We start from the raw sequence: 27,884 nt of genomic DNA, 5'->3' as shown, positions 1-27,884 counted from the left end.
AGGAAAAGGAAGAGCAGAAACCTTTTCAGAGCAGAGTTGTGTATCACGTCACCCTTGTGTTCGTGCTGCGAGTGTGCGTCCTTGTGCGGGTGCTGGTAGAACAAACGATATCGGGCCGACTCATCAAACTGGCGCTCTGCAGTGACACTAGTGGTTAAAAAAACTCCACAGGGTGCCTTTAACTTTGGTTACAAAATTGTGATGTATTGACCCATTTAGAACAATGCTACCGCCAAGCTTAAAGTCTGTAAAAGAAACTAATGTGAAAGCTGACATAATGATCCTTTTGACCAAAATACAGGAAATAAAAGTTTCTCATGAAAAATCCAAATGACACATTAAATTGCCATGAAATTGAAATGGTGTTGGAAGGCAGCGGTATCTACAGATCCTGTCTGTCCAGTCCCATTACTGGGCAGGTGGTTGAACATATTGCACATCACCAGAGGAGATGCATATATATCCCTAAAGGGGTATTTCAGCAAAATACCACAAGGCAGATTTATTATGCACATCTGGTAGATTTATACTGCACATAATCTCACAGATGCCCCAAAACTGTTAATGGACTTGCAGAAGTTCATTTAGTTTCAAGGCTATTGAAAGTTAACAAGTATGAAATGTACACTTAAACGGTGTCAAACTGAATACTGTTTTTTTTGGGTTTTTTTGCAGGAAAAACAGCAGAACAATAAAAAACATTACCAGCTGCGAGCCTGACTCAGTTTAGAAACTGTTTCCAGCAGGTTTCCTGCTGTCCCACGCAGCGAGGACACACAGAAACATAAAGACAAGACAAACAGAAACATCAAAAGTAACAGCAAACCCAGTGAATGCTTAATAAAAAGACAGAAAACAGCAAAAATAAATAGATAATGCATAGCTGTGATAAGAGTGTGCTGATAGAGAAAGCTGATAATATCGTCAGGAAGTGTAAGTCATGCTGAAACTAAAAATACATGGATCACGTCTGTGTGTTCAGAGTTACGGCTCAGAGACGGGGTGCAGTCAGTGTGTTAAAGGCTTTAAAGTTGACTCAGTGAGCTGATTTTCACAGCCACTGCAGTGAGGAGTCCAGGGAGAAAGTTTAAGATGAATCTTGATCGTAGAGTCTATCTATTGGTTCACGAAGCTCTGCGGCAGCAGGAGGCCTAATAGGAAGACAGCTGGGTTTGAAAGTAGGCTATAACTGCACAAAGATTTGTGTTAGAGAGATGTGTTAGAAGGAGGAAACTAAAGAGAGATCTGGATATTACTGAATAACTCAATAATCCACGAGAATGTGTGTCATCCACTCAATGAAAAACACAGCTTAGACAATGAAGTTTTCACTTTTATTGACATTTCATTGTTAACAGAACATGGTGTTATTGGTATATAATTGGCGTGGGACAGTAAAACCAAACCAAACATAGAAAAAAAGTATTTTTTTGTTCCAGTCATGTTAGCATTTTAAATAATTAAACTTCGTCTCATTAGAAATAAAACTTGAATTACAGAATATTCTCAAGTCATTAACGTAAACATGCCTATCCAATATAAGCATCGTCATAAAAATGGTATATTATGTGCAAAGGATGACGACTTTCATCTTAAACAAGAGAAAGAAATAAAAATACAAAACTTTTCAAAAGATTTTGTTGGTCTTTCTATTTACATGAGCTGATATTTGATGTCCGACTGGAAAGGACGACATGAAGACTCTATAAAAAAAAATAATCCACAAACAAAATGGTGCATCATTTTGCATGTAAAGTAGTGAGCCAAGGTCAGATTTTTTTCCATTTTGATTTTATAATCAACCCATTTAGTCAAAAAACCCAAAACCAAAGAAAAACCATAAGGTATTTACAGAAAACGTTTCCTTTTCTTTATAAGAAAAACTAACTGAATTGAATCTCTCTTAAAGCTATAGCTGATAAAATCTCTCTAGAAGTAGTAGTAGTAGTAGTTGTTATACTATCCAAAGAACTTCAGTATATCTTGTTACTTCAAAAAGTCTGCCCAGACTACCTTTGATATGTTTTTATTCACCTATGTATATATTTTTTTTTTTAAGAAAAGAGAACATTAGAAACTAAAGGCAACAACAGGCAAGTTAAAGGAAGACTTAGTCAGGCGAAGCCACACTTCAAACTCACAGCAACGTTTGCCAGAGATGGGTTTCTACTGTTTAAGCTGGAATTTGAACTGATACACTAAAAGTTGTGAAATGTGATTTTAGTAATAAAACTTGAAATTTGTGGAAGAAAATGTGAGCTTTAACTCAGTGGGTGGACGCAGAGAGCCAGTTATATCAGAGTGACCGGTTAATGTGAAGCAGTCAACATTTGTGTTTTATTTCTTTATATTTCGTCATTCACTGTGTTATTTTATTTTTCTTGTTGTGAAGCACTTTGTACTTTGTTTTGATAAGTGCTCTATAAATAAAGTTTTATTATTATTATTATTATTTTAAAAACCTGCGGACAGTTTGAAAGGCGTTAGGTTACTTTTTATTTTTTCGTGCCATTCATGGTCTTGGATGTAGCTTACCGAGGATAGTCAAGAATAAACTTTAACAGAAGGCAAAATGTACCTAAAAAATGTTAGCATAACTGCATTCACTTTTCTTTTTCAGGTGCCGCAAGGTTCACGTTTTTTTCAAGTCTGTCAGGTGCTCATATGAATATTAAAACAGGTTCTGCTTGCTGTAATCGTTCCTGCTGTTCATAATGGCAGACGTTATTATGATGCTTTGGCAGTTTAAGTTAATCAACAGATTTGCTGTCGGGCCCCTGTTTCCTCCAAGTTCCCACCATGTACAATGCAAACAACGCACTATATATGGCAGCTTCTTCATATTTGCAGAGACCCAGAAACCAACCAGTTTTCTTACACCTGGCCCCAGGTTTTCTGTGACTTGATGAAACACAACTTTATTTATGAAACTGCACCATGTGAGCAGGCTATAAACTAAAATAATAATAAAGGTGTTACGACTAATCTTTGACACAGGGCCCCTCTACAAAAGGTTTGGCCACAAGGCTACATAATAATATAGGACCCCGTTGATATTGTGCTATTGTACTAATCAACCAAATGACGAAAAGCAAATGACACACAGTGAACCTAGGGGGTGTAACACAAACGACTGAATTTTGTACCAAAGAGACTGTAATTTTGGAAGATCCCCGCTCGATTTGTCTAACTCACTTTGGAAGATTTTGACTGTGTATTTCGTCCTCCATCACTGACGCTGGAAGCACATTAGGAAGGGATCTCTTAAAGGCCAGTATGAACAGCAGGAATGATTACAGCAAGTAAAACCTGCTTCAGTGTACATATGGGCATGTGAGTGTTGTTTTAACAGAGACTTGAAACATTGTGAACCTATCCTTTAATCATCTCCTAATCACAGTTTGTGGAAAGAACGATGTAGTTTGGTACTAATTAAAGGGCAAATAGGGACAGTTTTCTACACACAGAAAAGAACCAGGAAATTATTTAGAACTTAAATGTAGATTCATAAACAGCTTTCTTAAAAGAAATGCTAAAACTTTATTGACTGGAAAAACTGACAATTTAAACTGTTTCTTGTAATTGTCCATATTTGTTGAATTATATGCTTTCCTTATGACCTTCTGTGCACTATGTAAAATACAATCGCTTTGGTAAAAGGTTACGCTGCCAATTAATTGGAATCAGCTGAAAGTGTATCATTAGTCTTTATAATGTTTTTTTTTTTTTTTTTTACAATTACATATCAGTTCAAATAAAGTGTTACCAAGATTTTTTCTATGTCCACAGCAACTCTGCCTTCCACAAATGTTTGTATAACACATACACAACAAATCTGCATCACTACGTTGCTTCTCAGTGATTAAAGTTAATAGTTTTCTGAAATGACTGTAATGCAGATGTTCCATCCTTGGCAAGCGTCACCCCTGTTTGGGAGTGGCGATATCAGATAACTAAGTCTACCTTTAAAGGCAACTCACTGTTGTCCAGACCATCACCAGACCTGGGACAAAACGACCCCGAGGTGAAGACATCACCGAGCTCTTAGAGATCAGCTTCTCCGCTCCTCTTCTGAGGAAACTGCGACGCTAAACTGTAACTTCTCTCTATTTCTTAAAGTTATTTCTTTTTTTTCCCTGAACTCATCTGCCTGCCACGGTGGCAACCGAGTTCCTTTCTTCCTCTTTTGAACTGAAAGTAATGCTTACATGGTGGATGCACAGCAAGTGGTGTGAAATGTCCAAAGAGGAGAAATGTGACCAGGATTGAGTTGTGGCAGGGTTGGACTCCAAGGCAGACAAATCCAATAACAGCAGCGTAAATGAAGTACGTTTCAGTGCCAGTTTATCCCAGGTCTGCATACAATAACCATACAAGAGGCAAATATTTCAGAGGACCCTTTGCCCCTCTGTGACAAATACAGAGCCTAGTTGAATAAATACGTTTCAAACAGAAGCGAGGTGGACGGACAGCGTCCACCACAGAGTTAAAAAGTCTCATGTACATATATTTTGTCTTTATGTGTGTTCCATAAGTAATATGAATAAGCGACAATAAATCACTGCAGTATGTTTTCTTCAAGTGCCCTTCTTCCATTTCCACAAACAGACATCTGCTGAAATACACTGTACTTTTGTAAACTGCTGTTCTGTAAATCTCAGTAAATATATACACAGTTTCAGACTTTTCTCCCAGAGGGATAAAGGGGGGTGGTGTCTCTTTAGCACAGAACAAATGACTTAAACGTATCGGAGGAAAGTCTTTTTTTCCCCCCCAGGCAAAGCATGATGGAAAAGAACGTTTTACCTGCTCACCACCCCCCCTTGTTAAAATTCAACAAACTGCCCTCTTTCATTAAGTACTGCAGTCCACTCAACAAGCCAAGGTGAACTCACTGCTTAACTGGTAAAACCAGCGCGAAGTGTCCTTTTATATAACCGCCGTAACCCGATGAGGATGATGTGAGAACAGGAGTCATTCGACGTCAAAGCGACATCGGGGCGGCCGGAGCCCGAACCGGTAAAAGAATCAAGCAACCGACCAGAAAGTCGCCGGCTTTAATGCCCCAAAATGCGCTGTAGAAATCAGCACGAGGAACTGCATGAGAAGCGCTCTTCTCTCCCTCGACATCTACTGCTGAAGTGCCCTGGAGCAAGGCACTTAATCCCGAGTGCATCAGTGCAGCGACTCAGTGGCTTGCAACATACAAGGGAGATGAATGGTGGTTTAATCTGCCTGCACATCTGATACTGTAAAACCTACAGTAAGTACCTGATAGCAACGCTGAAGTAGTGATAATCCTGTATGCAAGTTATTTTCAGCAACAACTCCTCTGTCATTTACATTATGAATGAGCACCAAGAACAACAATGACGGCGAGAGGGAGTGAAATGAACTAGGAGCTATTATTATTATTATTATTGTTACATGTGGGTGTGTTGAAGTGGGATGGAAACCCCTACTTAGCTCGATGAAATGTTTCCCCCCCTCAGGGAGAACACACCGAGAGAACGCTACGGCTCTAGCTTCCCATCATCTCTCATGTTAAATCACAGAGTATCAAAACACTCAACGGATGACAAACCTGCAATGTTTCACAACTAGCCTGGAGCTCTGCTATTTACAAAGTGCACCAGTGTCAAGTAGAGACACCACACAGCTGATAACCACCGTAACAAGTACAAGGATCACATCATATCTATCCCCCTTTTTGCCCGTCTAGTCTAAGAAGTGCTCAAAGGCAGAAAACCTGAAGTGTTTTTCATTAGTAAAAGTTTCAGCTGAGAAAGAAATGAACTGATAAAATAGTTAGCTTGACCTGTACAGTGTTGTCCCCCAAAATATTAAGGAAGACAATCAAAAAATTAAAACATAACACAGTGGTATCGAGACAAAACAGTCCAGAAATGGAGCCTTTCTAAACTAGGGTTGCAATAATCAATGCCAGTATCATCCCAATAACTCCACATGAATGCTAGTTTTGCTGTGAGTAAACATACTAAGCTAATTTCCATTTCCTGTCAATTTGCACAATCTTGTTTTCTAATAATCTGGTGATATCATGAGCCATATCTTCAGTGTTTTGTAACTGTGACCAAATTATTAAGAAGTTCTGAGTTCATCAATATCGAAGGGTTTCATTCCAAAGTGAAGGACATCCTTTGCGAAAGAAGCAGTTCATCAATTAATATTTCAAAAAAATGACATTGGTGCAACTTTGACAGTAATATTTTCCATATCAGCTTCAATTATATGATGCAACACATTTTGTTAGCCTACACGTTATGTAGCATACACATACTAAATATTCAAATTATGTATGTGACTAGAGCTACTCGATCGACAGAACATTAAATGGCAACTATTTTGATAATTAATTACTCATTTAAGTCATTTCTCAAGTAAACAAGCCAAACACTTGTTGGTTCCAGCTTCTCAAATGTGATTATTTGCTGCTACTTTTTTTGTCCGATATGATCATAAACTAAACATCTTTGTGGTTCTGGACTGTTGGTTAGAAAAAACAAGCAATTTGAAGATGTCACTTTGGGCTCATCAAACGCTCTTCTCTGAAAAAAAAATGATTAATTGAGAAAATAATTGGAAGATTAATTGATGTATGTCAGCCTTCATTTCATCCAAATGTCGGATATCGTCTTTTGGAATGCAACTTTTCAAATTTTACTCACTTATTTTTTGCTTGAATCAATCAGCTCTGTCCAGACTATCACACTCAAGCTGAGAAAACACAAAGAGAAAGACAAGTTTGGTCCAATAGGCAATTTTCTTTGGATAGACATTCATGTTTCCACAAACTCCCAGCAGACAGATTCTGTATGCTGTATATAGGCTTAAAGGTAAAAAGGAGCAGAATGTCTTGTTCTGTGTTTATTGTACACTCTCGAGGAACAAATTTGCGATTTTCCGCCGAGTCAAATAGCGCCGGAGGCTATTGAAGAACATCGATTTGTGCTGAATGCTGCATGTGCTGAATTGCTCTTGACAGCAGCAAGTAATTGCAAGGATATGCGGCGAGAACACATTCAGTTACTGCAGGACACAGAGCTCGGGAATAAGGTACAAAGCTGAGCGATCGAGAACAAGAACAAGGGGGGAGGGAGACAGAGAGAGACATTATGTACCCTTTTAAATGTATGCAGTCTAAAGTAGCCTTGAAAATGATTTGGAAAGACACGCTGCACCCTACTGCATTATTTGTGTGCGGATGCTTACATGATAGTATAGTCAGAAACTCTTTTAACAACTTTTCAGGAACAATATAAAAACAGGGAGGTTGTTTGCCCGATGACGGTGCATTTAAAAACGGTTCATGATCTCTTCTCAACCCAAAGAGAGGCATTTAAATCTTTAACTGAAAATGAGTTAAACAGACAGGCTGGATAAACAGTGACTCAGTTAGGATGTCCCAACTTGCCCTGCAACAGCGATTTCTAGCCTGGGGTGGGAGGTCATGGATGGGGGACTCCAAACCCCCTCTGGAGAGCCGGCTGGCCTCTTAATGAACCATTATGAATCATATGTTAATGACATTTAAATGAGCAGCTTGTGCATTTAAATAAAGCATGCTAAGTTAGAAGGAATGCTGAGGATTTGAGTGTTGAATAAGATGACTCAAAGCTCCCTCCCCTCTGCGTGCTCAGCTGGATAAATCTTTCCATCAGAGCTGAACATAGGAACTTACATGTTGGCATCCAAAAATGACTGCTGTTTAAAAACATCCAAACTTCCCAGAAAATACTCAGAAATGGTGTAACACACCAACAGTAAACTGCACATAGCTCCTTCATGTTTACCAAGCGGGCCAGAAGACACGAGAGAGGAAAAATGACGACATTTTTGGAGTGTTTGATCTGTTCTATCAAATCTTAATTTGTCTTTCTGAGATTGGAAAAGTGACCATACCTGACACCTGGGTGATTAGAGTCAAAATTAGATGGTGCTAATCTAATGTATTTGATATAAAACAGTTCCCTTTTGCAGGTTGTTGTACTTTAAATCCTTAAATTGAAGTAAATATCTTAAAATTTCATGCCTTGTCCCACAGAAACGTATACAACCTATAAATCCTCATTCCTGTAAAGCCTGGAGGTGACTTAGAGAAACCACTGATCACATCAAACACATTTTAGCTCATTTTCCAACACAACTTGTGTAAAGTACATGAAAAGTAACAAGTTGTTTCCAGTCTGTCTAGACATATTACTAGAGAGACTAGGGTTGGACTTTCTGGCACAGAGCTAAACTGGTTTAAATCCTGTTTGAAGGACAGGGACTACTCTGGGTCGATTGGTAATCACACATCTGAGCGTACTAAAATGATGCGGAGATCCCCGAGGCTCAATTCTCTTCTGTTCAACATCTACATGCTCCCACTAGCTCAGATTATAGAAAACAATGAAATATCTTACCATATAATACAATCATGCAGACGACACACCGATTTATGTAATGATATCACCAGGTGACTACGGTCCCATACAAGCGCTGAGTGTCAAACTTTTGTCCAGTTAAACAAAGATAAAACTTAAGTAATTGTTTTTTTACATTTTTTTTAAATTAAAAGTCAGTGCTCTGCTTCAGTCGCTAACGTTAAAGACCACAAACCAGGCCGGAAGTGGACTCAGACCTACATTTCAATAGCTGCATTAAGACAATTACATAATCAGCCGACTATCACCTCAAGAATATATCAAGAATAGACGACTTATGTCTCAGTCGGATTTAGAAATCCTTGTCGATACGTGTATTTCAGTGGGCTCGACTACTGTAATGCTGTCTTTACAGGTCTCAGATCAGACAGCTGCTGCTAGAGTCCCCACTAAGACCAGGAGAGATCCCATTTCTCAGATCTTTGCACTGGCTTCCTGTGTGTCATAGAATTTACTTTAAAATGCTGCTGTTGGATTATAAAGCACTGAACGGTTTCGGGCCGTAGTACATTTCTGATCTGCTGCTACGTAATGAAGCGTGCAGACCTCTCAGATGGTCTGGAACAGGTCTGCTTTTTGTTCCCAGAGTCAGTAAGACGTTTCTGTTTGTCACTGCCTTATATTAAATTTAATTTGGGACTATTTACTCATATCTTGCACTGCACAGTAATTTTTATTCTCCTGTTTTATTCTATTTTACCTTCTTTTTATCTACAATTTTATATTACTCTTTTAAATCCTACTTAAATGTATCTTTTTATATTGCCAATTGTTTATTTTCTTAATACCTTTTATATCTTATGTAAAGCACTTTGAATTGTCTTGTTGCAAGGTGCCTTAAAATGTGTCAACAAATCCTTGTGAGGAGTAAAAGTCAACAATTTAGAGCCAAAGACAACAAGAAATGTTGGCGCTTTTGACAAAACTGGAGACAAATTACAAACTCATTAGTTTTAACCAACAATAAAAGCATTATTAAATCATAATGAAAGCAGCATGACTGAACTGACTGAACACGAACAAGCAATATAAGACACATATCTGGATACAGATAAATGTGTCTTGATAAGAAATTGTGAGGTGAAAAGACGCAAAGAAAGACGAGGTAAGTAGCGAGGGAGAGCAGCACAGATGGACAGAAGAGACGGGGGGAAGATTAGACAGACGGAGAGAGCGAACGGACTGAGAGAGGAGAGGCCAGATGGACGGGAAGAATTACAAGAGGACAGTGAGAAAAGACACAGGGAGGACAGTAGGATTAAAGCGAGGGACGTGGAGGGCGAGTAGTCCCTATTAGAGCTTTGTTAAGCAGAAGTACTTCATTAAGCTCTGTTGATGTCGCGGCGCCACAGCCAGCATACTAATACAGACCCACATATGTCCTCTATTTCAACCCAGCTTTATTCTGCCTCCCAGTCCCTTCACTTTCTATTTCCTCCCTTTTTGCAGGATAAAGACAGACTCAAGGAACAAACTAAGCTAACTAGTTCAGCTCAGGGCCCGTATTTATCAAACTCAGAATTACACAACGCTCTTTAAGACCCAATCTAGGATTAAAACTGTTCTTTCCTGAGCGTGAGCATTCAGACACATTTATCAATCAATTCACTCCTACTTACAGCAAAGTGTAAGAGTGCCATTTAAAAGCAGCTCTCACGCCATTTATCACATGCATGTTCAGAGCAGGAAGAGCCAATCAGACGCAAGGATTTACCCTACATCTGTCATATTGTTAATTCTATAAAAAAAACAACAACATCCTTATAGTTATATGTGCAAAAACACATGTAACTTTTCATTCTATCTGTGTGAAATCCTTGATATCTCAAGTAGCAATTAACATGTAAAATAACATCAGTTTAATATATTTATAACATATAAATAGGGATGAATTAATAGGAAAGTGGCTGAAATTGAAACAAAATTCTACTCCAAGAATTTTTGTTGCTGGTAGAAAAGATATGTAAAAGAAATGGAACGTGATTACAAATTTAAAATATTCTCAGGTGTGTGCTCACCTTTTTACTGCAGTCATCTAGGATTCACTCATAAATAACTCAAGACACCTGTGGAGATCCCTTAAATTTGAGAGCATTTTCAAGTTGTAGTTGTTGTCAAGACATTTGATAAACAGCTTTTATTTCCCAATGTTGCGAGTAGGAATAAAAGTGAAGGATTTCTTTTTACTTTATTTCACTTAAGTCCAACGTTTCAGTCTTAGCAGTTTGATAAATACTGGCCCAGGTTGTGTGCAGCTTGTTAAATAAAGATGAGCAAATGTGTTAGGCCTGTTGAGACAGAGATAAGGCTGTTGAACTGTCATTAATCTATTCATTATATGCTGATGACTAGCTATTCTACATCTGCCAAAACCCACCAGTCCAAGCTGTGTAAATCAAAGCATTTTTTTGTTTTTGTTTGACTAGCTGAGGGGAGTTGAAAAAGGTCGGAGTTAATGGTGATGAAGATGTTTTTTGTTGTGTATGGTGAAAAAAAAGAGAGAAAAAGGTCCTCTTTAACAGTTTTACATCTCCATCCAATTAAATTAAAATAAATTAAACAAAATCCAGTGATCCGCAGAGAGATCCTTGGTTTTCTTTTCTTGGTTTTCTACCTAAATTTTATCTTCAAGTTTTATATTTTTAAGTAATTTCTTTTCTTTTTTTAAATGAAATTTCATCTGACTTAATAGTTGAAGTAGTTCACGTGTACAAGCTGTTGTACAAACTTGGAGGTGGTGTCTGGCTTTAAGGAGCATATTCTTTCTGCCCCAAATCCTCTTTCTTTTTATTTTCACTGAGAAGGAGAGTCGTGTTGTAGGTCCGGGAAGAAATAGTCAAAGTTCAGTACCACTCATAAGACACCGTTTCACTTAGCCAGAAAGTTGTGAGCAAATCAGGTGTGCAAGACTGAAAAATCTGCTGCTTATCAGTCCTTAGCTAATCAGATCCTCCCGGAGGCTTTGCAGAGTTGTTCTCACTGTCCTCAGCCATGTTTGTTTTAAGCGTCCTTGCCCGGTGAGGAACAGGAAAAGACAAAATCAGTATCCTTCCTGTTTTACACTGAAGTGCTTGTGTCACAAGACAGGCACTCTTGCTCTCTCTCGAACACACTGACACACACACCAATGTCTAAATCTACTTCCGCAGAGCATTTTCAGTGTGCGCCCTTTTATCACTAGCTAGCACAATCAGCGTCTTTCAGCACTGACTTCCATTGTTCCATTGTTTTTCGCTAGCGTCCTTGGCCATTAGCCAACATAAGCTAGCAAACAACATGACGACCGCTTGACCCCCTTCAATCCATGAACTTTGACCTCTTCAAAGGAGAGTTGCCTGTCATACCCACTCCTGAACAGGGTATTTGTAGTAGTGCTGGGTCATGGTGTTCTGCTGCACTCCTTTGTTTTTAAACTGAAAGATCGTATACACCAGCACCAGGATGCACAGCGACAGAATGCAGGGGATCACCACGGCGATGGCGTTGACTGTCGTCGGGACGTCGTTGATGGTCACCATGATGTCCACATCGTCAAGGGGCAGCTGGCGGTCTCCGCGGTTACCCTTGCTGCCGGAGCGCTCCATGTCAGACTGGTCGCAGCCCATCCAGTCACGCAAGATGGACTTGGGGTATCCGGGTTCCACCGTCAGCTTCTGGTTGTCGAACTTCCAGTACTCCTTCCCCTTGTAGAAGTACGTATAGTCTGAAGAGGGGAGGATGAGAGGGTGGGGGAGGATCAGAGGGTGACATGGGGCATGAAGGAGGAAAGAAAGAAAAGGTGTGTAGGAGGTAAAGGAAAAAGAACAAAGAAGGGAAATAGGTGGGTTGGTTTATGTGAGGGACACATAAGGGTTAGATTAAAAATTAAAATTACATTATGAAAATATTTGTTAAGCATTCAACATACAGCTTACTACTAGATGAAAAATCTACATCAAGCTGAAACAAGCAAAAAAACATGATTAAATAATATCACTTCAGTATCATCGTGTATGACCATATGGTGTTATTGTTGTACAAATTTCTCCAAATTAACGATTCCAAGAACACTGTAATCAAAACTAACGAAATGAGTTTGTTTTACATTGCATTGAACAACGATTTGATTGTTTTTATGGGTGATTTTGTGACAGTATGTTGAAATATATTCTTGTTTATATTGTAATATTGAAAACAAAATAAAAGGTAAACGGATTCACTTATGTAGCACTTTTGTACCTTAACGGACAGGCGTAGCAACCTCTACCTCTCATTCACACATCAACAAAGACCATGACTGTCTCTGCAAAACTGTATGGCAATCCATCCCATAATTGTTGAGATATTTCAGGCTGGACCAGAGCAGTGTACGGATGTTACCATCCACGGAGCCACGCCGCTAGCATGGCTAACAACACACAGTACAAATGGAGTAAAAACATATTGTATTTCAAGCCACCGCAAGAATAGAGGTCAAGTACCACAAGAATACCACCAGAAAACTCTACTGTGTTTCCTCAGTTCCTCAAAAGCTCACTCTCAAGAGACAAACAGTTACATGCACGACAGTGACAAACATTGCCCTTCTTTTTTTTAAGAAAGGCTTTCTTAAACTGAAAACATCCATCAGTGTCCTCAGCTCCCTCTCCTAGCCCTGGTGTGTCCCCGTGGTGCAGAATCTCATTAGAGTCAATAAAATTTCTATTGTGACACGGTGGTTATGGGCAGCTACAGTATTTTAGTCCCAGCAGTGGTTGTTTTTATTGAAGGGCAATGTTATGTAATGCCTGTGAGACAGACACTGTAGGTGGGAGACAAATGTGATGGTATGTGAGAGACAGATACAGCAGGGGGAGGGAGGGGGAGAAAACATGAAGGGATAAACCCTTCACAAACAACACACACAGTCTCACACATGTGTGATGAAAAGCAAGTGTACGTTTTAGCTAATATTGGTGTTTTAATGAACTATCTGAGGGTCAGTGTTTCTTCCACCAACTACGTAAAGACAATCTGTAAAACCTGCGTCCAACATGTTTTCTTGGTTCCTTTTATTCATTCACATTTATGTGTTTTGGAATAATTTTTAATTTAAAGCCGAATTCTGTAACTTTCTGTACAATAGCATCTCTACAGCTGTGAGGTTATTAAAACTACATTTGAACTACAGCACAGACAGCAGAGAACTACAACAAGCATACCTGGCCTTACATCACTGTATGAGCAAAGTCACTTTTGCAATAATTTGTTATTTGCTGAGTGATGAAATTACACTCTAAAGTAGCACGGTAGATTTTAAATCATAACATTCTTCTGGTTTGAACAGACTGTAGCTGAAAGGCAGCGAGCTGCTACCACGAGCAGAGACACTGAAGAGCAGCAGGCAGACAGCGAGCAGAGACGCCCTGAGCCGATCCCGAGGACGGTATCGGGCTGATTCGGGTCTATTTTAATGGATCAGTATCGGCTAAAATCATCAAATGCTGATTCTGGATTTCAGCTTAAAAAGCTGTCTGAATAAACTGAATAGATGAGGCCTGCCTTTAGGATCCGCTGATCCTAAGATCACCGAGTCTGGTTCTGCTCGAGGTTTCTGCCTCTTAAAGGAAGTTTTTCCTTGCCGCTGTCGCCAAGTGCTTGCTCATGGTGGGATGTGTTGGATCTCCGTAAATAATATTATAAAGAGTTCGGTCTAGACCTGCTCTGTAGGAAAAGTGCAATGAGATAACTTCTGTTATGAATTGGCGCTGTATAAATAAAACTGAATTGAACATTTCATGGGAGAGTTTTTGTGTCCAAGAGACTTTTTTTTTTTATAGTAATGAGAATTCACTTCTAGGTGGAAACATAGAAAACCAGTTTTTTAATGCATGTTTGTGGTATGAGAAAGGTCAAATGTAGTCATGTTTAATATCAGGACAAAATATCAGTTCTCTGCAGCTTTAATACACACACACACACACACACACACACACACACACGGCTATTGCCTCCACAGTCCCTGTAGGGCGGCTTCTCATCTAACACCAAGACACCATGCCTGACCAACCATGTCACTGCCTCTGATCTCACACACACACACACACACACACACACACACACACACACACACACACACGCACGCACACACACCCTCTGAGGCAGCCACGAGGTCATGAGGTCACAGCTCGACAAGTAGAAGTGATGATGGGCAGACAGCGTGTAGGTGTGAGTCTGCTTGTGGCATTTTCTGCTTCTGTGGCGTAAACATCGTGTTGAGAAAGAAGTAATTCAACGTGAATAAACCGAATTATCAAGAGACTGTCAGTCTGTCTGTCCGGCAGCTTCAATGATCGGCCAGTTGACTGACTGACTGACTGACTGACTGACTGATTACTTGACATATTCTCTTAGTTGTGTTGTAGTAGAACGGTCGATACGTTTCTCCACATAATATGATACGTATCCCTTCAGGATGAAAAGGGTCTCTTGATTTTCAGAGCACAATTTAAGAAAATATAAGACATATCAGGGATTTCATTTCATAGTTGCCATTTCCTGCATACAAATGTAAATAAAAAAGGGGAACGAATGTATCAACAATAAAAAATTTAGAATAATCATTGACTAAACGTTGAGAGCAAGTGTCACTAGCATTTCAATAGAGGTGGAAATTAAAAATCACTCTTCTGACTCGAATAATTTCATTTAGTTCAAAGACTCGTAGCCACTTTCAAACGCACATCAGTGCACACTAAGGCACAGAAAAAACGTTTGAATGAATGAGAACCAACACGTCATTTGTTTCAATTATTTAAAAGTCGGCCAACAGTCTCACCTTTATCAACGGTTTATCATCTGTGGTGTCGAATCCAAAATGTTTCAACACATTTCTCAAATGGTTTGGTGTCGTAATAATCTGTTCATTAGTTTCCTTCAACAGAACAACAACAGCCTCTTCTGCTGAGGTTAACAGAGCATCAACAGATCAGAATGAGTAAAAAGCACGGCCTGAATTTGGTCAGATAATTACAGATTGAGCATTCAATCTTCCCCCCACAATCAAACGGTAGTTTGAATTTTCACAGGAAAGTGACAGCCCGAGTACGCACTTTAGTAAAGAGATGTTTCAGTTCAGTCTTCTAACTACGTTCTGTCAGTTGTTTGTTCACAAAACTAAGGTGTGCCCCGACGCTGAGCACCTTTAATGTGGTAGTTCATTTCTGCTGCTTCTGTTGTTGTGTTTCTCGCATTTATTTTGTTTTCATGTCTTTATTTTCATTCTTTATATCAGTTCTCCCTACAGATGTGCATAAATGTTCACACTTTCTTTCATTCAGTCTTTGAACATTTGTTTAGGCCTAGTGTATGAACTGTGCTGTATAAATTAATTGGCCATGTCTTGCCTGTGTTTGATAATGACAGTGAAACCAAAGCGACACTCACATCCCTCCCTGCTGATGAAGGCCCCCTGCGGTGCGTCCGGTACGCCCTTCCACACAGTGATGGGTTTGGGGTACCCTGGGTCCGCCGTGTGCTTCTCCTCGTTGTAGCGCCAGTACTGGTCCCCTTTGAAGAAGTAGGTTTTTCCAACCGGCTCCCAGCGCAGCGCCGTGTCGATGCCATCTTTGGGGAGGCAGCTGCCCAGCTCCACCAGGCTGTGAGGGTAACCCGGCTCAGCCGTGACTTCCTTAAACACCCAGTACTTATCGCCTGGAAGATGTGGGAAAAGATGAGTCAGCACTTCCATTACAGTACGCATACTTTCAGCGTTATTATCTCAAGTTTATTGTCAAGTTCTGTTTTTTTTTTTAAAAGGCAAAAAACAGTTTTAGAGAGAAAACTTTCTAACTTGCATTTACAACTACAGATGTCTCTCCCGTCGTTAAAGTCCAAGTTTAATTGATTTCTTTACCCTCCAAACGCTGAGAACTTTGAGTCAAGTGTTTTTCTCCCTTAGTTTAATATTTATAAATTATTATTTAATGTTTAAAATCCCAGACCGTCACCAAAATCTAATCAATTGTTCTTTGGCCTGAGGCCGACTTGTCTGCCAACTTCTGTGTTCACAGGATTTGTGAGACATCCTGCTGGCAGACAGACTAAATAACAGAGGTGAAAACATGACCTCCTTAGCAGAATTAAAAGTGTCAGAACATAAACAGAATCGTTATAAATCTAATTATGCTCTAAAAATAGGACAGAAAACTGTGAAGTCGCAGTCACGGTTAAACTGTAGTACGACACAGTAGATGTGAACTATGAGGACTGAACAGCTCCTCTGTAGCTTCATTAAACATCCAGAAGATAGATCTGGGAAAATACAAAGATGAAAACCCGCTGGTTAAATCATAGAACTACTCTATAAAAGCTCTTTTAATAGGCTTTATTAAATTAGCCTGACTTGACAGCAACTCCTTTAAATAGCCTGTTATCATCGTCTGAAAAAACATATGGGAACAATGAAAACAAACAAAGATTAATACAAGAGTCCTAATTTTATTCTTTTCAGACACTAATTGCTTTCCTCCAGGCATTCAAGGCAGCCGGACTAACTTGTTTAAATGAACGGCGCATATTACTGGGAAGATACTGATAGATAAGTGCGATCTGTGGTGGGTGCTTTTATCATTGTAATGCCTTGAGGAGCCAGGAGTACATCATTTTCTACTGTGGGTGGCTCCGAGCAAATCAAAGTCGTGCCGTGGCCCCGGCTGTGTTTGTATACTCATTGAGCGAAGGATTTTTAGCAATTTTTTCACGATTCAGGTCTTATTTTTGTAGTTTGAGTTAGTATTCTATCCGTTATTGTAATTTATTATCCGGTAATAGATTGCAATAACTCGATATTCATTTTTGTTACCTTGAATATAAAAAAAACAAAAAACAGGTGACAATTGGTTTAAAAAAAGAATTTGGGTTAAAATTTGGTATTTAAAATTCCATTTGCAATACAAGCAATCTGTAGTTTGACTACCTTTTATATTTACTTAAAGGGACACGTGAGCGGCATAATCAGCAATACCTTCCTGCAGCCAGCAGAGAGCGGGGTGTGTGGCGACTTCAAGTCTGGGTGAAAACTGAGAATGATCATTCTTGTCCTTGGAAACTGGAGCCAAACTGGATGTTGGCTGAAAAAGTTGAGATTTTAAACTTTTTGATCAAAAAGGTCCAGAACTTCTACTAATGGACCTTGCGATGAGATTGTTTTGTCAACTTGTTAAAAAGCGGCTTAGTCTTTTAAAATGGTGTTTTAAAACGAAAGCAATCTCCGTACACGCGAGTATTTTAGCACCGTTTCAGAATTAATCTCCGTCCATTCTAACACGCCTGAAAACGCCTACAACATGACCATTCACGTACGTTGGGCATGCGCGTGCCAGCGTTAACAGGAAGCAGACTGACTACTCTGCGGTTGGTTGCTTAGCTGCAGAAAACAGTACGAACGAAGAACAGCAATGGCGAAAAGTAAGACCAGAGACTTCTTTGCTTGGACCGACGACAAGGTGGAACTTTAACCGAAAGTAACACGTGAGTATAAGTCGGTCAACGCCGCGGAAAACAGAGATTGGGAGTTGTTGCAAAGCAAATATTAGAGCGCTACTGGGAGCATTATCCATCACCGGAGGAAGCCACACAAGCAGGATGAAATCAGGTAGGTTGGCCTAGCTGTAATGTTTTGGCTTGACTTTTTACAAAAAAAAAAAAAAAAAGCATCTGCGATCTCCCCAAAAACTGGCGCTCCATGTAGGGCTGATAACGCCACCGGACACGGGAATTGATGCAAAGCGCTCGAATAATAGCTCGCCTCCTGCGCATGTAGGCAGTAGCAGCATAGACAACAAGGCCAGCAACGGCGGTAATTTGTTATCCGTGACGAATGAAACGTTTTAGGGGTTCGAAAGCGTCGGAGTAGTGAGGACGCTAGACACGAACGTAGCTAAAGTTATGCGTTTTAAAATGAAAACGTATTAGTGTGGATGTAGCAAAACAATGAGTCTAAACTTAAATTAGATTCCAAAATAATAGTTAAATAGTTAAAACAGTGGAAACATCTCGTCTATATAAGAGGCAAGAAGAAGTATTCTGCTTGAGGTGGAGCTAGCATTGGATAATTTGACCTTTTTTGAGACTCAAACAATTATCTAAATTAAACTATGTGAGAAGTTTAGAGGGGCGACCTCTCTTTGGTGGAACTGCTAAGACAAGGGGCCCCAACTAGACACCTTTGATCCTTTTTTTTTAATACGCAGTCACAAGCCAAAAAGGTCGGGAACCACAGGTTTAATCTTTAACAGTACTGTATTTTATAAGCTTTTTTTTTTTATTGTAAAATCTAAATCTGAAAAGCAACCAGTAACTATATCTGTCAGATGAATGTAGTGGTAATGTAAGTACCCAAAATTGTACTAAAGTACAATACTTGAGTAAATGTACTGTACTTTCCACCACTGATGAGAGGTAAAAGTGACTCCCAGCCAACATGACCATGACTGGCGTGCCTTACAGCCTCTGCATTATTGGCTAGTGTTGTTTTTGTGCTGTGATTATGTGCACGCCACCTTCTACGCCATCCACTCTGTAAAAATACAAGATTTCAAAATGAAGCCCTTACGAACCGGAAAAGCTACTGAAAATTTTCCTTAGCCTTATGTAACCCTACTGTGTGTGAGCTTATGGAGAAGAGTAATACCTGCAAACAAAACACACACACACACACACTGACAAACAACAAATCCTCCTAATTCTGTGTGTGCGTTTTTGTCAACACGTGTCTCTGTGTTTGCACAAATGTGTGCAAGAAGCATCACTGAGCATCTGCGTATGTCATTGTGTGTATGTCATAGCTTGGTTGAGCTTTGTCATCGTGTGTCCACGTGTGTGTGTGTGTGTGTGTGTGTGTGTGAGCGAGAGAGTCTGCAGCTCAGAGAGCAAAGCTATTAATATCTGCTTCTGGCTGGCCGCGATAGCAGGACACTCCGTCAGAAGATGTCGGTGTGTGTGTGTGTGTGTGTGTGTGTGAGTTACAGAGAGAGAGAGAGAGAGAGAGAGAGAGAGAGAGAGAGAGAGAGAGAGAGAGAGAGAGAGAGAGAGAGAGAGAGAGAGAGAGAGAGAGAGAGAGAGAGAGAGAGAGAGATGAGTGACTCCACAGTCAGCAGGCAGGGGATGAGGGAGGTTTCATACATAGACTGAAATTCTATTACTTTAGTCTGGGTGCTCCCCGCTGCCTTGCCATTCTCTATTTCACACTTTATTAAATATATTTCCAGGAGGAGGGGGGCATGTCGAGAGCAGGACAGAGTCTAATAACGCCGCGGCAGATGGTAGACGGAGATTTGAAGTTTCTCCACTGAAGATTGTGAGCAGAATTGGCTGATTTCGGAGCGGCCTTGCGAGAAAAACTCCAATTCAGCCAAACTGACGTGCTTATATTTGTGAAAGAAATTTAATTGACACACACACACACACACACACACCCAATCAAAACCTAAAGATCAAACATGCAATGACCCATTTTTTTAAATAGTATATTACATAATTTGTGACTAATTAACCCCAGGAAGCTCCGTGACAGCACTGTGGTAGCTTGCAGGAGCTGATGACAGACATAAACATAATAACGTACATTTTCACAACAGGGGACGTCAGCTAATTGGAACTGCAAATGAGACAGATCGAACAGACTCAAACTAAACATCTGGAGGAGAGATAAGGTGAGATATCTGCGATACACTCAGTAACAATGTGTTCTCAAGCAACATGTAGTTATGCCAAATGTGTGTGATTGCCAGTTACTCACTCTTAACACCTTCCTCCATCTGTTAGCACACTGTTGGCTGCACAGTGAGACTATTTAGTCATATGTAAGTTTTTTTTGCAAATTATGCCACTGAAATGACAAAAAATAAAAAATTAACTGGTGCACCAGTTTGACAAATATAACACGCTTTTTCCTGCACCTCTGTATATATGTCTGGACCCAGGAGACTAAAGGCCTAGTTCCAGGCAGAACTGTGATACACTGATGTTGATTAGTGAGGGGAAAAAAAAGGCGAATGTTTGTACACATCTTAGCGGTTTTCCTCGTACCTTTGAAGAAGACAAATTTGCCATCAGATCTCTCGTAGGCAGCGTCGATGCGAGGTGGCAGGCCCTTCCAGAACTGATCGATCTGCATGGGATAACCCTCCTGCACCTTGTTGTTCCTCAGACGCCAAAACCACCGGTCCTGCAACACAACGAGTCACAAGTTAAGAAATCAAAGTCATTGGAGACAGCTATACTGAACCTACAGCAACTTTACAGACTACAAATACGGAGTCATTATTGTTTTATTTTTTTGATTTTTTGGGGGCTTTTTGCCTTTATTTGATAGGAACAGCTGAAGAGAGACAGGAAATGTGGGAGAGAGAGGAGGGATGACATGAACCCGGGACTCAGCCTTGTACATGGGGCTCTACCAGGTGAACTACCGGGGCGCCCCACAGTCTCATTATTAAACAAAAGTTGAAATGAGTCTCAAATGTTTGGAAAGCGGTTTTGAGAACTTTCTGGATCACTGCCTTGCAAGTTTTACTGAGCTGCAGTTTGCATTGCAGCTGAAAGCGTCTGATTTCATATGTGAGACAGATCTGGGAATTATAAAGCCGCGCGTGGTTCTGTTTCATAAATCTCAGTCATTGTGGATGTGGGCACCTCAACACTTCTGCCTGCTCCACTCGTTAGACCTGTCAATGAAAAGAACAGCAAAGAAGAAGTGTACCACAGTAGCAAGGTTCTTCAACAACGCCACGCAGCTGTGGCCATTTACGGTGCCAGTATCATTAATTCATAATATATTCCTGTAAACCATCATCTGCAGTGACCTCAATCATCATTATTAAATGTCAGAAAGACAATCAATGATTTAGTGCATCTCATCCACTGTGTGGGAGACACTTCCGGACGGTTCCCATACAAAAGCTCAGGGAAGCAGCTGCTCTTCGTCAGAGGTGGATGGTTAACCAGACGTACATTTGCCAAACCAACCAGTTAGTCTTCATCCGTGAAGTCTTTTCTCTTGTAAAACCAAAAAAAAATAAATAAATACTGTGCGAAAACACTTCAGATAAAGCAGAAATCTCACTTTTGTGTCGCTGGTTGAACTTTGTTTTCGAGTGGGGAAAAACACTAAAGCTGCAGTTCTCACCAGCCGTTCACCACAGAGGGTGTTTCTGCACACCGGCTTACTTACGCCGTACTTGAAAACTTGTGACAGGCGACACAAAGGTGAGATTTATACTTTATCAGAAGTTTTAAACTGTATTTTTACAAGAGAAAAGACTTCAAGGGTGAAGACTAATTGGTTGGTTTGGCAAATGCACGACTGGTTAACAGCCCCACCTTTGATGAACTGCAGCGGACGCTTTGGTAAAATGAATAACTGGAAGTTGCGTCCATAGTTCACACAAGGTATCATGGAGCGTGGATAAAAGAAGAAAAAAGAAGATGAAAAACAATGGGTGAGAGGAGAAGGAACAACCAGACGGACGAACAGAAGGGGAGCAGAGAAGACAAACGGAAAGACGGACAGGAGACAAAGATAAGAAAAGGGAGGTGACGCATGGTAAGTAAAGGAAGCAGAAGGCAGGAGGAAAGATGTAAAGAGGAGAGAGGAAGCAAAAAGACAAGACGAGAAAAGCAAAGAAGAGAAAGAGGGAGGAAGAGGAGGAGGAGAAGAAGGCGAGCATCAATCTTAGCTCATTATCATTTGGCTTCGGTGAATCTAGGACACAGCCAAGCACAGTCCCCACTGAGTGCTACACACACACACACACACACACACAATCTCCTATGATCCAACATCATCCACTGGCTGCTGATGCTTTTCAGTGTGAACCCAAACAGAAAAAAAGAAAATCAATGCTTCACATCTAGCGAAAGAAACGAACGAGTGTTTCTCACCAGGGAAACATCCCATAATGAGTGTCTCCTTTCAAAACGCCCACTGGCTCTCAGTGCTCTTTATGTCTTAATATGCTCCTGTCCTAGAGTTAAAGGGAAAAGAAAATCGGCCTTGTTTTTCTGATCGATAATGATGATGATGTATTTTTGAAGTTATAGAAAGGCTTTTCTGTTTCGTTCAAGGCCGTAAACTCTCTCAGTACTGAAAAGGTCCAACGCATCACTACATGTCTCCTGCACATGACAGTTTTCATAGCTTTAATTCGGAAAAACATCGACGTGTCATCACCTTTTAAGTTGATACTCACTTGTTAGCAAACAGTTGCTTATCTACACATCCAGCAGTTACGGAGCAACATCATCACGATAACATGAGAGCGGTGAGAGTGAACCAAAACACTGCGGCCGGACAGATAAACAGTGAGCTGAAAGTCACTATGAAGCTTTTAATGTGACCAAGGCAGTACAGGGTGTAGATTAATGAGTGGTAGTTATTAATAGTGTATGAGCTCTTTCCCTTTCAGCTGATTAAATACCTGCAGCCAACACGCTGCAGAAGGATTGGTGTGCGTGCAGGACTCGAGTAAACTAAGTAGATGAACTTCAATCCTCAGTCTTAAGAGACGTCTTCAGGACGATCCTGAGCTCCTCCAACCAAACTTTGTTCTCTTGGTAATCTGGATACAGGTTAACAGGATTATTATTATCATTATATATATATTGGGATAAAACAGTGGTAGTGAGGTGCTGGCTCGCAGGTGGATTTCACGTTGACATTTGTACTTCTTCTTCTAATTTAGGGGGAGACAAACACATTGCTGAACTTCTTACTCCTCAACCGTCAACACCGAAATACACACCTGCATGCTACTGAGCAGGTAATGACCCAGTTTGAAAGAGCTGATCCACTTAAAATGTATATGCAGTATATACTGTATATACACCTGAGCCTAAAATACCTCTCCCTCGATCTCATTTAGGCCCACTGCGACTGTAGCAGCTGCTCGTTTCTCCCAGTTTGACAATGTCCTGTTATAATGATGCACTTAGTTATTGCTCCACTAAATGTTGACATTTGAGGCGACCAGAGTTAAAACGATGGTCTGCTTCTGCTGTGGCATTTTATTGTGCTTTATTCAGGGTATTTAATATAATAATATAATATAATGCATCGCAGACACGTACCAGAGGCAGTGTCTGGTCTTTTATGTTTTCCAAAAGAAAGACAGTATTGTGATGATGAATATGGAGACAAAAACTGAAAGATGATCACCTTAAACATGCTCATCTTATTCTCCACCATCTAGTGATGTGTTGTATGCAGGAGAGTATTTTTTAATCAAGTAATTAAAGGAGTTTGGGGGCACCTCTCACTGTTCTCACAGTCTGCGTTATCCTCTCAGAATGTCTGGAAATAAACAGAATGGATCAGTAAGATGAACATGTGTTGACACTGTGTTGCTGCTGGGGCATCGCAGTCTTATTTACATTCAGAATAGCAGAACATCTTGTAATGTTCATGTGTAGTTTGAAACAATGATGTGCTACCTCCCCACACACACATACACACAAGTGTTGAGACTGTCAGAATTGGTCCATCCCCTCCAGAAAAACTGTTTCTTCAAACGGCCGACCGTATCTTTACGTTCAGTAAGAAATGCAGAAGTAGCAGGACATTGTTATCCTGCCGCAAAGAAAACAATACCTGGAGAAAATCGTGGTGGATGATTGGGCGTAAAAAACATCCAGAAACAGAGTTTGTCTCCTGTCTCCCACCTACCGTCAACGCCTAAATTTAACCAGACCTGGCAAATCAGAAAATGCTAATATGAGTATTTTTTGGCCCCCCATATCGGTCATTCTGAAATGCACTGACGTGTTCAGGAAGGAGGACTTGGCAAACGGCTGCATTTAGACAACACTTTCATCCAAAGCACTTCACAATTTGCCTCTCATTCACACACACACACACACACACACACACACACACACGATGCCAGCGAGACCATGCAAGGTGCTGGTCATTGTGGTTCAGTGTCTTCAGTGTTCAGTGACACTTCAACACGTGGACAGGAGGAGCGACCTGAGCCACAGGTGTTCAACAGGTGTCGAGAAGCAGTTCAGATATTTGTGTCTCGGACTGCCGGTGGCCCACTGACGAGACCGAAGGGATTTAGACTAAAGGCACTTTTCTGCGTACCAGCTCCCTTAAATCGGGACAGACAAAGCTTTTACTTTAACATGACCGAAGTCAGCAACAAATACGCCGTGTTTTTCTTTTTCTTGTCCAGTTTTTAATTGTTTAGACATTATTTGTAGTCAGACTGCGAGAGAGCAAGAGAGACAGAAATACACACACACAGATAGACAAAGTAAAAGAGAGGGAACCAGAGTGAGACAGGCAGATGAGTAGACAGGTAGGCAGGTAAGAAGACAGACGGATGAAGGGACAGATAAGACAGACAGGGGGAAATGAGATAGTCTGGCAGACAGACAGCAATCCACCAGAGAGCAGACAGACCGGTATGGACAGGTGAGCAGATGGAGAAAGACACACATCGACAGGCAGGAAGGACAGACGGAGAGCTAGACGAGTCTGTGACCTTTTCTAACATTCAGTTTAAAGATCAGAGACACCAAAATGGATTTCTCTCTCTCTCTCTCTCTCTCTCAGACATGTATAATATTTTAAACACAGAGCTGTCTCTCCTCTCTCTGTTTGATATTTTACCATTTTTTAATCCAAAATGTGCATATTTACGTGAACCTCGTGTAAACGCCGTGTGTGTCGGTACGACAGTAATAACAGAACTGCAATAATCAGTTACTAACTAAGCACGTGCCTGGTGCTAATGATCGGAGGCTGGATAGCACCATATGCCACTGGGCTGAGTCTTTCATCTGAAGAGCCCTGCAGTGCTATGAGAGCAGACATTTTTAGCACGGCCAGCCCCCAGTGGGAATCGAACCCGTGACGCTGCCAGTGTTGGAGCGATCGTTACCTTCTGAGCTACCATACCTCGCTCACAGCCGCTTAGGTCCTGCATCATGCTCACTTAACGTTCAATTAAGCTTTATCTAAATTCCCCGGTTTTATATAGCAACACGCGGCCGCATGACTCCGCCTCTGTAGCAGCGAACACCATGAATTACATGCAGAACAGCATCCTGTTCTCAGAGAGTGTGTCTGCATCACAATATACAGTTGTTCACCTTCAGCTTCGTTTTGATACTATAGTGCGTTCAATATTTGTGATTTAAACATTTCAATTATTTAATGATTTAAATGTTTTTTACAATATGATGTTTTGAGGTACGTATGAAAGGAGCTATACAAAGATTATTGGCAAATGGGCATAAAGCATTACATTGTTATCATTCAGTAGTAGGTTATTGAACCGGCAGTCGCAAATAGCATGAGCGCAGTAAAAGCTGTGAAATACATAATCAGCCTCTGCTATCATTTAAAGTATTTCTGATTCTGATGTCTCTCTCTCTCTCTCTCTCTCTCTCTTCTCCTATTATTTGCGCGACCCTCCCTTAAATGCATACGCAATGAGGAGACCTGGTACCTGGTGCAGCGGGGCCCCGAGTCTCTAAAGACCGTTTTTTGGGACTCAAGTCTGATTCAAAGTCTCAAATGTGCAGCAGTGAATTTAATTTTGTAAATGCAACAACGCAGCTGTGAGATGGGAGCTGGGCCATTACGTTGGAATCGATTAAAAATAATATTTTTATGAAACTGACAGATCCATGGCAGATTTAAGGGACTGAAATCACAGCCGCAGGCGTATCATATCTTTGGTATTTGCCCATATATCACAGAAAAGAAAACTACACCACGAAACAAAGAAATGGGCCCAAAAATGAAACGTAAAATGTCAAATCTTGGGTTTACAGAATGCAACTCATCAAAAAAAGAGTGTAAGAGTATGTATCTCTAATACTGCAACAAGCACTGCAAGCCTACACTATACATTTCATAGAAGTAAAAGAAATATTTTAACACAAATCTCCATTTTTTCCCAACTGATATAAGTGCCAGACAAACTTTACACCTCGTGATGGCTGAAGCAGCAGCAGTGCACCAAACATCTGTTAAAGCTCGGGTAGGTAACGCTGGAGGAACTAGCAAGAGACAGCTAGATTTTGAAAGTATCCAACTGAAAAAATCCCACCCCCCCTCCCTTCAGGCCTCCTTCCAAAGCCACTCCCCCAAAAAACTGCAATGAGTGCAGGGGCAGAGTGCGCACAGGTAGGCAGGCAGGCAGTCAGGTGCCTCTGCTCACCTTGAATACAAACATCTCCCGTCTGAAGAAGGCCACAGTGTTGAAGTTGCCGTCACAGATGTTGGGTTTGCCGTTTCCAGGCAGCGCAGGCCGGTCGCCGGGCGGACGCGCCGGACGGGAATGGCGGTCATGCTTGCGTTCGGAGGTGGAGTGTGTCCGTCGAGAAGGTAAGGTGGGTAATGGCCTGGTGGGCTCCAGCATGGCCGTGGGGATGCCTGGTGAAAGACATCGACAACAACAAAATGAAGCATTCCAGTGTGGTGATCGAGTTTATGAGACAATACAGTATTTTTTGGGGGACTACTGGAATACAAAGATCACAACATGAGTCACTCAATGTGTCAGAAAAAAGAGTTTTTTACGTTGAATGAATCACTAAACAAAATGTTGATCTTTTCTGTCTCAGAGGATCCATGTTTCCAGCAGCAGAAAGCAGCTATTTTTCTGATTTTAACCAAAAATGTAAAAAAAGATTCAAACTAAAATCTGAAAGACAATTACTACCCGATATTTACAACTTAATATTTCAGGAAAAAGAATACATCTATCCTCCAAAATGTTACTACTTTATAGGTCGAAGAACCATATTCCACAATAAACACAGGGCACAGTCTCATTTTGAAATAAAACCCTTCACTGAGAGTGGTGGTTTGGTATTTTCAGGTGCTGGAAAGACAGAGCAGTCTTAGAGATGCAATAACAGGCTTTGTTATCTACACTGAACACAAGTGCAGTGGAAAAATACTGTTGACCGCACTGCTTTGGCCAGCGTTTCCCTTCAACACTGACTCAAAATGTCACCCATGAATCATGTTAATGTTAAGATCATGTTTGATTCTAAAGGACAAAGATAACCTTCCTGCTGTGAAGCTTAAAGGAAACCAGACCAAATGTTATAGATACTGTAGGTTATCTGGGTATTTGTGAAGCAGTGCTAATGAAATATTAAATGTTTAGGTCTTAAAATGTGATCTAGATGGAAATATTCTTCACTAACACATTATTTCTGACCCAGCAGACATGTTACATTGAGTTATTTTTCTTTTTCTTTGTGTCTTTGTATCACATATAAATGTTACACCACATTACAACAGAAGCTGTCATGATTATTTCAGGGTAGACAGAAAGCACGTCAGGAAATGTGTCTGCTTCTGACAGGCCTTCGCTGTTCTTTGTTCACTTAAAGAAAAAACTGTTTACTGCAATGTGAGGCGTCTTCTCTGAAATGGAACAAAGTGTCCCT

At 40.6% G+C, this 27,884-nt stretch overlaps 1 protein-coding gene across 5 annotated transcripts in view; it reads right to left on the bottom strand.

The window, feature by feature from the left end:
* Positions 1-1,320: 1,320 nt before the first annotated feature.
* The window catches only part of mmp24 (matrix metallopeptidase 24), an 81,502-nt gene continuing 54,938 nt past the window's right edge, over positions 1,321-27,884 (bottom strand). For all 5 annotated transcript variants that reach the window (XM_044183074.1, XM_044183106.1, XM_044183096.1 and 2 more), the window contains exons 7-10: positions 26,642-26,856; positions 20,499-20,637; positions 15,855-16,121; positions 1,321-12,153 (exon numbers count right to left, since the gene is read on the bottom strand). In XM_044183074.1, the coding sequence (XP_044039009.1) occupies positions 11,789-12,153; positions 15,855-16,121; positions 20,499-20,637; positions 26,642-26,856 (986 nt within the window). In that variant the 3' untranslated portion in view covers positions 1,321-11,788. The remainder of the gene's footprint in view (positions 12,154-15,854; positions 16,122-20,498; positions 20,638-26,641; positions 26,857-27,884) is intronic.

This window comes from Siniperca chuatsi, linkage group LG2 (assembly GCF_020085105.1).
Source record: "Siniperca chuatsi isolate FFG_IHB_CAS linkage group LG2, ASM2008510v1, whole genome shotgun sequence".
NCBI lineage: Eukaryota > Metazoa > Chordata > Actinopteri > Centrarchiformes > Sinipercidae > Siniperca > Siniperca chuatsi.
Note: the sequence above shows the minus strand (reverse complement) of the source record. Positions and strands in the feature narration are given on the sequence as shown.